The following is a 15,109-nucleotide window of genomic DNA, read 5'->3' as shown; positions in this document are numbered from 1 at the left end:
GAATGCACCTTGGCTAACACAGCAGCAGGTGCTCAGCCCGTTTATGTTGACATTTCCCACAGTATAAGAAGCATTTTTACAGAAAAGCACCCCCACATCTTGCCCCCACCCTCTGAGAGGGTTCTGCTACCCAGATTCTCATTTGGGGATGCTTAGGTCCAGGGAGGGAAAATGGAATGGCCATCCTCACACGCTCAGACTCAGGCAGGACAGGACAGTCTGTCTGCCTCTACCCTTAGCTGAAGCATCTGTCATCTTGATCATCCTTCTTCGGTTCCCCTCATTATCTCTCAGCCCCAAAAGAAGAGTCCTCACCTTCCAGTGTGTTCCTATTGCCGTCGGCACCAACGATGACGTCAAACTCAAAGTCAGACAGGGCGTGGTCTGCAGGGAGGAATTCTGCCCGCCAGCCGACTTCTACCAGAGCAGAGAGACTATTAGATGAGCGGCAGAGGCAGGCTGAGAGATGCCACCCCTCCCTGCTGGCCATGAGAAGTGGGTAAGGACCCAGTGAAGCCTCCCCAAGGAAGGCATCAGGCATATCCAGCTTTTGACACTGTGACACAGCGCTGTCGTCTACAAAGCTCATGGTTGAGAACCTGTGCAACTGGGGCTTTTTATGGCAAAGACCTCTCGTAATATTTTAATAAGTTCACTATTTCATATTTGGCCACACGCATAGCTATCCGGTAGCATGCGGTTCCCAGGCTGCAGATGGGACATACCTGGTCACTCCATATCCAGCTTCTCTCTGGTTATCCCGCACAAGGCGAAGAGGAACTGCTGACTGAACTTCACAAGGATGCTAACCTTTAGCAGACCCCAAACCAGTCTCCCTTGCCCCTGTCTATATTTCACAGATTCCCCCATATTTGTCCCGTATTCAATGGCTCCTCACTGTCAAGCAGATCCCAGGGGATGTGGGAGATGCCAGGGAGCCACTTTACACTTCTGCTTCTGACTCCAATGGTTTGCTGCTGTAGAAGCACATTCTCAGGGCAAGCCTGGCTGGGTCCTTGGAATGAGGGTCGACTATCCAGCAGAGATGTTCTAACAGGAGCACACAGTCTCTGAGTCATTTGAGAATGACTGTGTCTTGTTAAAAAAGCAAGGAAATCCTCCCCAAGTTGTCAAAAATATTCTGAGCTGAGGCCAGGAGAAGTCAGGGGTGTGCCCTCCCTGGGAAATAGCAAAGTCTCCTATACACACTGCTTCAAAACTCAGCATTACCAAGATAGGAAGCAATTGTGACAGCAAGATATGGAGCCTTGGACAAACTCCATGACAACGGTGTGTGAAAGAGATCAGAATTTGATTTCCCTTTCTTCTAGTTTTTTTTTTTTAAGGTAGGTTCTCAGAATATAGCCCAGGCTGGCCTTGAACCTACAACCATCTTGCCTCAGTGCTGGGATTACAGGTATGCACCACCACCATGTTCAGCTAAAATATCAGAATATTTCCAGGACAGATTCCAAAGATACATTAAAACCCTGTTTTGAATCTCCCCCACCCCAAAAAAAGAATACTACCAAGAACCCACCTAGATGGAGGTATTTTATGATCTAAGTTAAAACTCAATAAAATCAAACATACCGATGCTCATGATGGCATACCTGTAATACCTGTAATCCCAGCATTCAGAAAAAAGTTCAAGGGTCATCCTTGGCAACATAGTAAGTTTGAGGCCAGTTTGGGCTACATAAGACTATCTCAGGGATACATATACATTGTGGTAGTTTGTATGAACAATGGACCCTATAGGCCCATAGGGATTAGTGTGACCTTATTGGAGGAAGTGTATCACTGGAGTGGGCTTTGAGGTTTTGGAAGCTCAAGCCAGGCCCAGTGGCTCTCTCTTCCTGCTGCCTGCTGATCCAGAGGTAGAACTCTCAGCTGCCTCCCCAGCACTGTCTGTCTGCACGCTGCCATGCTTCCCACCATGATGATGGACTGAACCTCTGAATGTAAACCAGTCCCAATGAAACATTTTCTTTTATAAGAGCTGCCGTGCCCATGGTGTCTGTTCTCAGCAACAAAATCCCTAAGACATACGTATTCCAAGAGATATCTAGAACCTTTGTTTGACAACCACTCTAGAAGTCTCAGTTTCTTTACTATATTTTAAAATATTCCAAGGGTACAGCAGGCACATTTTCCTATCTGCGTGTGAACTGACACACATGTCCTGAAGCTTATGTGACTTTATTATGCTATCAGATCTGTCTTGTTGGCTACCACCAGCTGAATGTTGTTGGTCGAAGTTGTATTTTCCTAGGGACTGAGTAACCAAATTATAGGCCTCATGGCGTAATAGTAATTCCACCATCACATCTGCCCTTGCTGGGAGCTGAAGAATAAGCCCAAAGCCACAGAAATGGTCAAAAAAGGTAAAGTATTTGTCAGTGGAAGTATGCCAAACAGCTCCTAGCAAAAATAACTTGCAGAGATAGCCTCTGAAAGTTACCAGCACAGCTTCCCACTTGGAATATCTGCCCTCAAGGCAGAGAAGGAAAATTATACTGTACTTTGATTTTCTTGGTCTTCAGGAGGCTCTAGAACCCTCACGAATTCCACGTTCACATGGATTTCCACTCCCAGCATCAGGGCCACCTTGAACAGGATAAGCTGTAGTTGACGGATACCTGACGGGAAGAAAGGGAGAGATGACTGTTCGGAGCGATGCCTGGGTACCACCTGTGTGTAAGTGCTGTGCAGGTGTGGTTGGTGGCCTCTGAACTCAGCACGGCACCTGCTGAGTCTGTACTAGGCACTGCAGGGCTTTTCACAAATCCTTCTTATTCTCATTTAATAGGGGAGATACTGAGACTTGCTAAAGCCAGGTGACTGTTCAGGGCCATAAAGAAACAAAAAGCAGATGGGATCCTGTTCAGTCTGACCCAAAGGTTCTGCTCTAGCTGGACCAGGCTGTCCTAACTAGGAAGATCTGTCTTTCCTACACCTTTTCTGAGCTGGGCTCTGGCTTTGATGACATAAAGTCTCTCGGAGGAGACGGTGAAAGTCGGGAGCCACAGGAAAGTCAGAGATCAGATGGCTCTTTGGATGAGGTCTATGCCTAAAGCTCCTTCTCTCCAACGGTAATGGACAAGGCAGGGAATTCTCCCGCCAGCTGGGCTCAATGCTCTCTACTCTTGCCATTTCAAATGCCTTCAGTGAGTGCAACCTTGTTCGTTCCCCAGTGCTCGGCACAAATGGGCATCCCTCCAACTATTTTCCTGTAAGGGAGAAACTGTAAACTTGCTGTTGGCTTCTCTGCATCGAGTGGGTGCAGTTTATTTCATATTCATGGAGCACCCACAACATGCCAGGTGCCATCTTAGTCACAGCAACGGGGCACATGCTCTGTAATGAGGACAGAACGATGGGGCCTGGGCTGGGGCTGCAAGAGAGGAACAATCGGGAGCATCAGAATCCCTGGACAGACTGAGGACAATGAAGTCCACATGAGGCTAGGGCACCTGGGAGCCAGGAAGCGGCTGGGTAAAAATCCCTTTAGTGTGGTGGCAGAAGGAGGTGGACAAGCAGGGGGGAGTATGAGGGGATAGACAGTTCACACTTCCTCTTTTAGAGCAAATCCTTTGAGCCAAGGAACAATAATGAGGTCCCCAGAGAAGGTGGGGTCCAGGGTGAGGCGCAGGAAGACTGGTGATGAGGAGAGGGAGAAGGGGGAGAAATATGCCAGAGGGAACAGAGTTGGAAGGCGTGGCTTGCTCTGCCTCTGTCCTGGGGATGCTAAGAAGGGAAGATGAGCGTGTGAAGGGCTGGTCAACACCTCTCTCTGTCAGGCACAGGACACAGACCACCGCTAAGAACCTAGGGCCGGCAGAACAGTGCTGGGAAGTAAGAGTTCTAACACAGGACGTAAAGAGAAGCTGAGCAAAGCTGAACATGAAGATGCAGCTGTGGCTGGAGATGGCCTGCAGTCTGAACAGAAGCCAGCCAGCTGGCTACAACCTGCTAAGGAGACAGTCCTTCCAGGGTTGGCTTGGCCACACCTCACAGTGTCAAGGTTCCTGGCATCTGGGACCCAGGAGGTGCTGTCTAAGTCCCCATCTTCATTCTCCCAGAGCTGCCCTGGACAAGGCCATATCCTTTCCACACTGCTTGAAGCCTTCACTCCACATTCTAAGCAACAGGCCTCCTTCTCTGGGTGGGTCAATGCATCCCGCCAGCTCACGCTGTGGCTTTCTGGGCAAATGCACATTTCTTTCCGTTGGACTTCTGGAATTTTCTCATCCCAAAGTGGGAATAAACTCTGGGGTTGCTGCTGGTAAATTCTTCTGCGTCTGAATAAATTACACCCTTAGTAGCTGATAATTCTCTCCAGTCCCACCCACACTCCATCACTTTTCCCATCAGCATTGGTCGCATATGGACATGGGTCTTTGGGCTCCGCTCTCACCCATCCCCAGGGAGAAGTACAAGGTTCTCAGGTTTGAGGACCACACACGGCACCCTCCTATGCCACCAGACCCAAAGTGCTTTAATGTTCAGCACACAGCAGATGGGGTGCTGTGTAAGCTTAGCAATTCAAGGAGACAACATTAGTCCTGTTTTATAAGAGATAAAATTGAGACCTGAGGAAAGGAATTTCAGCCAAGTAAGGAATGAAAGAGACATCTTTGTATTGAATTCACCTGACTCTCATATGACCTGCCTGATTTCCACATTCCACTGTCATCTGAAGATGCCCAGAGACCTCTTCCCTGCAAAGCTCCTAGGAGGTGGGGTACTGCCTCCCCAAAGCAGGTCTGCGTAGGTCTTATCTCAAGATTCCACAGGTGACCAACAGCAGAACAGAAGCTGTGCTCGGCACAGGCGTTCAGACTCCTGGCATCTGGTCTACATCCTCAGCTTCCCTTCCCAGCCCCCCACGGAGTCACACAGGCGGCCTTCCCTGTCGTCAAAGCTCTAAGAAGCGCTGGTTAGCGTTCCTCCGTTAGAGATTACATGTTCAATGACGTCACTCCTCTCATCTGCCACCTGCCCTCCTCCCCAGGACACTCTGCAACACAGTGTCCAAAGGCTTCTGCACAAGGTCTCAACCATCTGGCCCTGTTAGCGGCTTTGTGAGTTCTCTCTCTCAAATACCTCTTGGGAACATGACTCACTCTATTAGAGCACATTTTATTACTGACAGAATCTCAGCGCACTCCCGGAGTGTACAGACTCCACTGCTTAACTTACCCTTGGGCTTTGTATTTCATTCATCCACCCGACAGATGTTTGTTGTTCATCTATTATGTGTCAAGCACTTAGGCCCCGGAGACGGGTATTTTGGCAGGCAGTGTGTGCCACAGTCTGTGACCAATGGGACACAGCACGGAGCCCAGAATAATCCACAAAGCACACTGTCATGGTCTGAATGTGAAATGTCACCCCTGGCTCAGGTATTTTGACATTTGACCTACATCCAGTGGGACTGTTTTAGGGGACTGCAGAATCTTCAGGAGATGTGGCCTAGCAGGAAGAAGTGAGCCTCTGAGGGAGGAAGGGGATTTGAAGTTTTTAGCCCAGTCCCTCTGCTGGGCCTCTCTTCACTTCCACATCTGCCCAGATGTGAGCTAGCAGCCATGAAACTGCTTGCCTTTTTCACTTCTTTGCCACGAGAGGTCTGTGTCCCTTCACACCGTGAGCCCAAATCAAACCTCTCTTCAAACTGACTCCTGTGAAGCATCCCTTCACAGGCAAAACAAAACTAAGCATAGTCTTTCATCTGGATGCATGGTCCTCAAAGGGCCAGCGGGGGGCTCCTTGTTGTGAGGCCTGGACTCACTGAAGTACCCCACCCCAAGAAGGGTCCACCCACAGTGAGACCCGGACCTTCATGAAGTACCCCACCCCAGCCCTACTCACTGATGTGGTCGATGGAGCCGGCACAGAATTTCCCATAGAACTTCTTGGCTCCTAGGCCCCGCAGGTCGTGGATGGTGAAGGGCCAGAGGTGCAGGACATTGTTCCGGGAAAAGGTGTCTCTCTTCTCCACTACAACCACTTTGGCTCCCAGGTAGGCAAGTTCAATGGCAGTGCGCAAGCCACACGGTCCTCCTCCGACAATGAGACACTGTGGGGAGAAAGGGGACACTTAGCAATCTTGAGTGTCCAGGTGGTCTGTCACCGGGTGCCACCTCACCGGCCACAGCATGCTGGGCATCTGCTAGGGTCCGTTAGTCACCCACCTGGTGGGCCTTCCCTGTGGGTCCATCACAGACTAGACACTGTTCAAGCCCTGGGAGGATAGGAGGTTCTGAGTGAGGTTGGACCAGATCTGACCCAGGGCCTGTTACCCCCAGCTCTCAGCTTCCTTTCCTGTGAGCTGGGTCTGTGAAGTGTTGCTTTTCCGCAGAGGGCTGTGTCTACAGGACCACGTTTGGGAAGTGTACTGGGCTGGGGAAGTGGCTCAGCTGTGGAGTGCCAGCCTGGTACATGCGAGGCCCTGGGTTACATAACCCAGCAACACTAAGTACACATTAAAAGAAGGAAGTACTTCTGAGTCATGGAAGTGTGTGGAGCATCATTATTGTGACTGAAGGTAGCCAGTAGTTCCTTAGGGCCAAGAGCCAAATAACAAGAGAATCTATTGACAATCTGGACTTCGTCAAGATTAAAAACTTTGGTGCTGGGGCTGGAGAGATGGATCAGTGGCTAAGAGCATTCTCTGTTCTTCTAGAAGCCATGAGTTCCATTCCCAGCACCCATGCTGGGTGACTCACACCACCTGTAATTCCAGCTCAGAGGATCTGACACCCTCTTCTGGCCCATCATGCACCAGCACACAGATGTACCCCGCCCCCATCACATACAAATAAAAATAAATCTTAAGATAAAACTGATGTTTCAAAAGATTGTATTGCCAAGGAAGTAAAAAGTAGAAAGTCATGGTGGCATCTGCCTGTGAGCCCAGGCTAGCCTGTCTCCCCCTCCCCCCTTCCCCAACCCGGCAAAGGAAAAGACAAAAGGGAAAGACAGTCCCACTGATGGGCGAAATACTTGCAAGACACATAACTGAGAAGTTCTGCTAGCGCACTTGTATCTAACACGCATAAAATTTGACAGCTTGAAATGAAAAATAAAACATCCAAATGAACCCCAGAGAAAGAATTTAGATAGCATTTTTTTCCAGTAAAGATATAAACAGATCCCAAAACTATCAGCATTAGGGAAATGCAAAAAATAAGCCACGGTGAATGGTCACTCCCTGCCACTGGTAATTTGATGGGGGCACATGAACCAAGAGCTGGAAACAGTCAAATCTCACACCTTATTAGTGCAAATGATTTCAAGCAGTCTGGTATTTCAATTTCTTTATCAGCTAAACACAGGGGTACCATATTAGCCAGCCAGCCCAGTTCATATTCTCAAGAGAATCAAAACCATCTCCATGAACACCAAGGGAAGGATTATTGACATTAGCCCCAAACCTCAAACAACTCATGGGCCTATGAATTGATGGATAAGCAAGATATATGTGGGCCTATCCTCCTGCAACCTCGGTGGAACTCTGAAACACAGCTTGCTCCAATACCGAGGGGACTTAAGAGGTGAAGGAAGAGACACATGGCAGGATCCCCCACTCTTAGATCCTCCCCAGTGGAACAAAACCCTGGGCCCCTTCCCCAACTCCCTTGGCTTTTCTAGCTAGCCAGCAGGGAGTTTCCTGTGGCTAGGATCCCCTAAAGCCCAAACCCATCCACTGGACCCCCTAAGCTACTAGCTATACCCCACCTAAGAGCTACAAGCTTGCTATAGTATTGAGGGGACCAAGAGCTTGTAACTGGAGTTACAGGTGGTTTGCAAGGAAATTGACTGACGATGGAAATTGAAACTGGATCCTCCAAAAGAGCAGCCAGTACTCCTCATCTCTCCAGCCCTGAAGTTGGGGTCTTATTACTGAAAACCAGTGTCTGTTTCTAGAGACACTCAGACCATGGCATAAACTTGGACTTTGAAATAAGGAGCCAGAATGTCGTATGGTTCATGCTATTTCATGCTCAGACAGGGAAAAGCCTGGTAGAATGCAGGGGACTTTAGAGGAGGGGCTTCCTGTGTTATCATCAGCATCACTGTAGCTCACATCTGTGGAGCACTCACTCACAATCGTGTGCTTGGCTTCTCAAGCTCAGGAACTGTTACTGCTCATAGAAGAGAGCTTTCATTCTGACCACTTCCCACATGGGGAAAGCAGGGCACAAAGCTGCAAGGTAACCAACTGGTCCACGGTGTCAGATTGAAAGCCGCGGAGCCAGGATCTAAACCCAGGTGGTCTTGCTCCCATGACTACGGTGCAGTCCTGCTTCTGGGCTGATGGAAAGAAAAAGAAAACTGACCATCTCAGCTGATGGAGCCCACTCAGGAAGAGGGGAGGAAGGGGGAAAACAGAGGGAGTGGTCTATGCCCGGATGCTGAAGGTCACTGGGGGTAAAGAAGAGACAAACAGGACTTTATACAAGGTCCATATACCAAGTCATTGCATGTTGAAGAAGACCAAGTCCTTCTTCAGAGAGGACACAGTCTTAGGACAGAAGAGGGGAGAGGGGGAAACATGGTGATGTAGATAGTTACATCTAATTTTCTATAGTGCTGCATAAGACCTGAAAGCATGGAAGTAGCCCAGCAGTGGAAGGAGGTCACAGTTGAGGGTGTGTGCAGGGTGGGTGGGTGGAGTATGGGGGTGTGGGGTATATGTGAATAGCTGGAGCTGTTCAGCAAGTCAACAAGCGGGACCTTCACCCATTTCTCACTCACTGATGGACATTGCAGAGACATCTGGAAACTTTCCTCTACTTGGGATTAAATGTTATCTTAAAAACACATCCCTCTTCCTGAGCAAATACTCCAACCCCTGGCTGTCACTCCCCTAGGCCACCAGGGTCCCCGAGGGAAAGTACGATCAAGTATATCAGAGGCTCCCACACTGCAATCAGTGTAGTTTACTGGCTGGAAGCTTCCAGAGAGTCTGTAGCCTCCCAATTAGAGGAAATGAAGTCACTGCTGAGATTTGACTCACCCCCAGAGACTTTGGGGAGTGCGTGGGGGTGGGGCCTTGGCTTCCTCTCTGGACAGAGGTGCCTGGAGAAAACCGGCTTCCTTAGCCCAGATCCTGCACGTTATCTCACCCTCCATGCAACTTCTTGCTCCACATAGCCAGACAATGACGGTCATTTCAGAACCTGTTCCAAACCCCAGGCTTGTGAGGTTAGCTTTGGGCGAAGTCTGGCCCCATCGCATGTCTGCAGTTACTGCCTTTTTCCTGTTGGTGAGCTCTGTCACTCCATGGCCAGCGCTGGGCCAGCTGGAGGATGTAGGTGAAGAAGAGCAGAAGACATGCCTAACCCATCTCTGGTACCCAGACAAGGCAGGGAACCTCTTCTCCAGCCAGGGACTGTTGTACCTAGAGTGTGCAAACATTAGCCGGGACCCAAGTCCAGTCGTCTTGGCAGCACATGGGTTACTGTCAGCGAATGCTTGGCTTTCCTATCATTCTAGGCTGCATTACATATTTTGGGCCTGGAATCTCAGAGATGCCAGTCATACCATAATTTTAATCAAAGCAAATGCCAATGGGCTTAGCTACATCAAGGGAGAAAATCTCTGCTAGCACAAAGGCCTGCTGGCTGGGGTGATGGGGACAGGACAGTTCCCTTGGAATGAGCTAGTTTGATCAGAACAGGGACTTGGTATCCTGGCAAGGGGTCAAATGCTATGCAGTTACATGTATGGGCAGAGGAGCAGCGCCAGCTTTCTGGGGTGCCCATGGTCAGGAGATGCTCTGGATGTTAGGTGTAGCCCAATGGACTGAACACAGTGGCAAAGGACCCTCCTCTTCCCACAGACCCAGCAATTGCCGTTTAGGACTCATGTTCAGTACATAGAGCTTTTGGCTAAAACTCAGCCTCAGTCAGTGATTGCTCACTACACAAGCATAAGGACTTATTTTCAGTTCCCAGACCCATGTGAGAGAGGGAGAGGGAAAGAAAGAGGGAAAGGGAAAGAAAGAGGGAGAGAGAGAGAGGGAGAGAGAGAGAGGGAGAGAGAGAGAGGGAGAGGGAGAGAGAGAGAGAACGCTATGTTTGGTGGCACATAGCTGTGGGGAGGTACAGAGGTAGAGACAGGTAGATCTTGGGTTCACTGACACTAGTCAGCCTAGTTAAAATGGTAAGTCATAGGCCAACGAGAGACCCTTTCTCAAAAGACAAGGCAATATCTCCTGAAGAGTGACTCTCAAGGCTGTCCTCTGGCCTGCCTACACACACACACACACACACACACACACACACACACACACACACACACACACACACACACACACACACACAGCCTAAAGCCTTCCCTCGAGTTCCTAGATTAGATTGCACACTCCTCCTATGCTCCAGCTGGCTCATCCCTCATTGTTGCCCCAGAACAAACCCTCATGTTATCTTTGGCTGGGCCTCAAGAACTGCCCCATCCTCTGTGTTATCTGTGTGCCTGGAGCTCATCCACTGCCTGGTACACACAGGAGGTCCAACACATAGCTGATGGATGAATGAACTCCCCACCCACTCCCCGCCAACTCAGTCCTGGCTTTCTGACCATGAGAGGGATGTTGGGTGCACGCCAGCCAGGGTTAATGCTTGCAGATTCCCACCCAGACAGAAGGAGCTGGGGGTCTGCCAAGGCCACCTACATCATGAACGTCAGTATTATCTTTGCACTGGGTGATGTGGACTGTTGCTCACTGGGGAGCGGGCAGATCCACCAGCAGCAGGAAATCCACTGTAAAGATAAGCCTGGCAGAGTTCAGGCCTGCACATTCTCAACACAAGACAAACACTGCATGGAAAAACCAGACTATTTATCAAGGAGCAGGGATGGGGACAATAGCTAGTGTGCCCAGCAGGACATGAACACTAGGAAGGAAGGGTCGGGAGGAGACTCACATAAAACTCTTGCTGCACTTCTGAGGGACCCTGAAAGCGTGGTTCTTTTAGGTTTTTGTTTATGTTTATGTATATGAGTATTTTGCCTGCAAGTGCCTGCGAAAGCCAGAAGGTTTTGGATCTTTTGGAACTGGAGTTACAGATAGCTGTGGCCCACCATGTGGGTGCTGGGAACTGAACCCAGATTCGCTGCCAGAGCAGTCAATGCTCTTACCCACTGAGTCATCTCTCTCTCTTTTTGCATGTGTTTGTGTGGTGTGCATGGGTGCACTGTGTGTCCACATGTATAGGTATAGGCACATATGTGCGCACACGTGCGTGTGTGTCCACATGTATGGGTATAGGCACATATATGTGCACACGTGTGTGTGTGCCTGAAGCTGACACCAGGAGTCTTCCTCAATCATGTCCCATCTTATTCAGGTAGCAGAGAGCTCACAGATTCAGGCTTGTCTAGCTGGCCAGCTTGCTCCTGGTCTGGAGACCCCTGCATCTGAGCCCAGCTTTACAGATGGGCTACCACATCTAGCCAGCACTTAGGTGGGTTCTGGAGATCTGAATTTAGTTCTCACATTTGCATACACAGAGCCAGTTCCTCAACCCAATCCTCATTGCTTGAATACTTCTTCCAACTATATCTCCTCTTAACCCAGAAGTAAATGGGGATGCTGGAACCCAGCACAGACGGTGTACGGATCACTGAGTGGACCTGGGGCTAGTCCAGGGCTCAGCAGTCTGCAGTCTTTGTTTCTGCCTCTGCTTCCGCCCTCGCTTCTCTTTGGGTGCAATGTGGGCCAAGACTATGGTGAGGTGCTGTGCAGCGCTGAAATGGCCAGCACCCAGGGGTCTGCTATTCACACCTGATGACCTGCCCTGGCCCTCAGCTGATACGAGGCCTAAAACACCTCACATGTGTTCTGCCAGCACTCTCTGCCTGCGGGCCATCACCCTAACCACTTCTTGTATCGCAGCTGTGTAACTGCCCTTTGAAAATGTCAGCGTCACACCCGCCTTAGAGGCAGTCTCCAGAGGCATAGAAAAGTTAAGTAAGGGCTTGAGAAATGGCTCAGCCCTTGCTATACACCACACGAGGATCTGAGTTCAAATCCTTAGCAGCTGTGTTAAAAAAGGGGGGGGCTGGGTGTAGCTCTGCACACATCTGTGACCCCAGCACTGTTGGGAGCAGAGACATGAGGGTCACTGGAGTCTGCTGACTGCAAGCCTAGCTCCAGGCTCAGGGAGAGACCTAAAGGAATGAGGCAGAAAGTGATCGAGTATGACTGTCTGGCCTATGAAAGCACATGGGGATACCTATACACACATGTGCATGTGTGCATGCACACACATAGTGCCTCCTTGGATGAGGAATGTGTCCAGGGGCTAAAGGTAGGGGTCAAAGGACAATTTCAGTTGTAAATATTCTGCCACTAGGTTTGGAAGTCATGAACACAGTCCTCAAGTTTGAGAGGGTCAAAACAAAACAAAACAAAACAAAAAAACAAAGCAGAGACAAAGGCAAGAACTTCCTCTTAAGACCATGTAACAGTAAACGACCAAGTCTGGATTTAACCCCAGGCCTACGCTCTCAATGGCTTGCCTGCGAGTAAAAAGCCTGACTAACTGGAACTTAGCGGCGAGAATGGACATAGGTCATTTCCCTCTCTCCCTGCACTGAGGCCACACGAATGCAACCAGAGGTCAAGCTGGGTTCACAGAGAATTTCTGCACAGGAGGACAGGGCTGTGCCCAGCTCTGCTCCCCCAGGACAGACGTCCCCAGGCCAGACAAAGCCTGAGCATGTGCAGGTCCCGAGAAATCAGACTGACAGGTGCCACAGCGTAGAGTTTTCAGTGAGATAGCACAAGAATTCCACAGCGAGCTGAAGGCCTGGAAGGTCGTCCTAGTAACAACAGTCCTCCCTCCAAGCACGCTGGCTCTCTTGGGCCGCACTAGGTGCCAGAGACATGCCATTGTATTTCCTGGGGTGGCTTTACAGAAAAAGTGATTTTTCTGAACCCAGGCAGGAAGTTCATGGCTATTCCCGATGACTGTAAGCAAAACCACCCTGTTCATAATTGAGGATGAGAAGTGTTTGAAGCCAAGGCACCTGCCTTGTGGCTGCAGGGAGGTTGCTCATGGTGGGGGCTGGAAGGTTTTATAGCATCATTCATTGTGCATAGCAACAAGGAGGGAGCTTCATGGGAGATGTGGCCATCAAGATACCAGCCAGGAAGGAGTCCTTGAAAGGGCTGGCAAAGAAGGCTCTTCACAAACACTGCAGACTCCAGTTTTGACAGAGAGAGTCAAGTGTGGTGTTCGTGTGTGTCTCTGCTGAGAAGAGCAATGGTAACAGTAGCATTAAGACTAGAATAAGATCTGGAGCAGCCTGTGCTGCCCTCGCTGCCCACAGTCACTTGGAAGAGTGAGTGACTGGATCCTGGTTCTAGAACAAGGGTGAAAATGTGACCTCTGGTCTTAGAGGTCAGGCTCAAGGTCACTATGCTATCGTTACTTCTTCCAAGTCAAAGACAGTGTTTACCAGGAGCAAGATCGTCGTCAATCCTGTCCTGATCACCTGAGAACTGAGATGGGTGGGGGCGGGAGTAGAATTAAAGAGGAAGAAGAAATAGCAAGAATGAGGAAGAGCAGTAGGGAGCCTGGATGAGGCTAGAGTTGGGAGTTCAGAGAGGCAGAGAAGGTGAAACCAAGTAGCCATGGGAGAAGGAGCCAGACCTGGAAGTCTTGGATCAGGTGGGGTCTCCATTCCTCCTTTTCCCCGTAGTGGTTTGGATAGAACAGAATGAAAACCCTGCTTTAAGAGTATTGGTTCTAGAACAAGACATGAGAGGAAGAACGCCATCCATGAACTGTTTAAATAGAGCCTTCCACCACACCCCACAGGTGTTCGGAGGCTGCTCCCCTCATCTTCCTGGTGCTCCATGAGCCAAGTGGGTCCTCGGGCTGGCTCTTGGTAGGCTACCCCATCCACTCACCTGTTGATGATATGTAAAACCATCACTGGTAACTCCCCTAGAATTCAGAACGCAATAGTGGTCCACCTGCCTGCTGATCCTATCCAGCCATTCTAACAAGCATCTCACAGATTCACAGCCTGCCCTGGGTTCCTTTCCCCATCACTGTCCTGGGAAATTCTTATGGCCTCTTCCAGCTGTTGAGAAGAAAGTGCTAGATCCGATCCTCTGTCTGTTCCTTTATCACCTCCATCCCATCACAGCAAACCTGTTGACTCCTTTCAAACACACTGAGGTCTAACCAGTTTTTGTCTCCTCTGGGCTGCTACCTTGTCCAAGTCCTTCACATCCCTACCTGCCCTGGCATCAGGGGTCATACCTGGTCTTCCCGCTCCCACCAGCATCGCTTTCTAACCTCTCCCCCATACAGCAGCCAGAGTCCTTCTGAATATGAGGCCTTTCCTCCCCGGTTGCCACCATTCACCCGTTCCTGTGGCTCTCAGAACTCAAAATCAGAAGAACTCACTGTGGCCTTCAGACCCCATGTGACCTTGTCTTCCAGTTTCCTTCCTATTTCAGTTTCTACTACATCCTCTGTCTTGCTCTTCTGTGGTGGTGGCCTCCGTGCTCACGGGACCTTCTCACCTGCTTCCCCCCCCCCCAGCTATCATTTCTCTAACTTAAAAGGGCATCTATTATAGGACATCTACTTGTCCACTCATCTTTTCTACAGTATTTTAAATGTTTATAAATACATGTAAAAAAATGATTTCTTATACTTGGTGTTGCATTTGTGTGAGCAGTGGAGAGCGTGCATGCGCCACAGCACCCATGTGGACGTCAGAGAATGACCTGTGGGAATCAGTCCTCTTTCCATCCTGTGGGTCCTAGTGATTGCACTCAGGCTGCCCAGCTTGGCATCAAACACCTTTACCCACTGATCCGTCTCACCAGTCCCAGAAGCTGCTTTTTGTGTTTTCCTATTATAGGCTCCCACTTTTTAGTCTAATAGTTTTATAATGCTTTTAGCAAAGTTTAAACATTTTTCAAATAGAAAGTTTTCAAATAGAAAGTTTTCAAGAATCTTAGGTAACATCAAAATACCACATAGATTCTTCAATTAGATTTTCATTTCCTTGTTTTATTATATATCTATTCCTCCATCCATGTATCTATTCACTCATCTATTCCTCCATCCAT

The 15,109-nt window shown here is 49.4% G+C and overlaps 1 protein-coding gene across 6 annotated transcripts in view; it reads right to left on the bottom strand.

Moving 5' to 3' along the window:
- Window positions 1-15,109, bottom strand: part of Mical2 (microtubule associated monooxygenase, calponin and LIM domain containing 2) — a 137,662-nt gene that overhangs the window by 46,681 nt on the left and 75,872 nt on the right. For all 6 annotated transcript variants that reach the window (XM_013347680.2, XM_005351008.3, XM_005351007.3 and 3 more), the window contains exons 4-6: window positions 5,875-6,082; window positions 2,526-2,642; window positions 316-417 (exon numbers count right to left, since the gene is read on the bottom strand). In XM_013347680.2, coding sequence (XP_013203134.1) covers window positions 316-417; window positions 2,526-2,642; window positions 5,875-6,082 — 427 coding nt within the window. The remainder of the gene's footprint in view (window positions 1-315; window positions 418-2,525; window positions 2,643-5,874; window positions 6,083-15,109) is intronic.

This window comes from Microtus ochrogaster, chromosome 8, assembly GCF_000317375.1.
Source record: "Microtus ochrogaster isolate Prairie Vole_2 chromosome 8, MicOch1.0, whole genome shotgun sequence".
NCBI lineage: Eukaryota > Metazoa > Chordata > Mammalia > Rodentia > Cricetidae > Microtus > Microtus ochrogaster.
The sequence above is the reverse complement of the archived record's forward strand: the minus strand, read 5'-3'. Positions and strand labels throughout refer to the sequence as shown.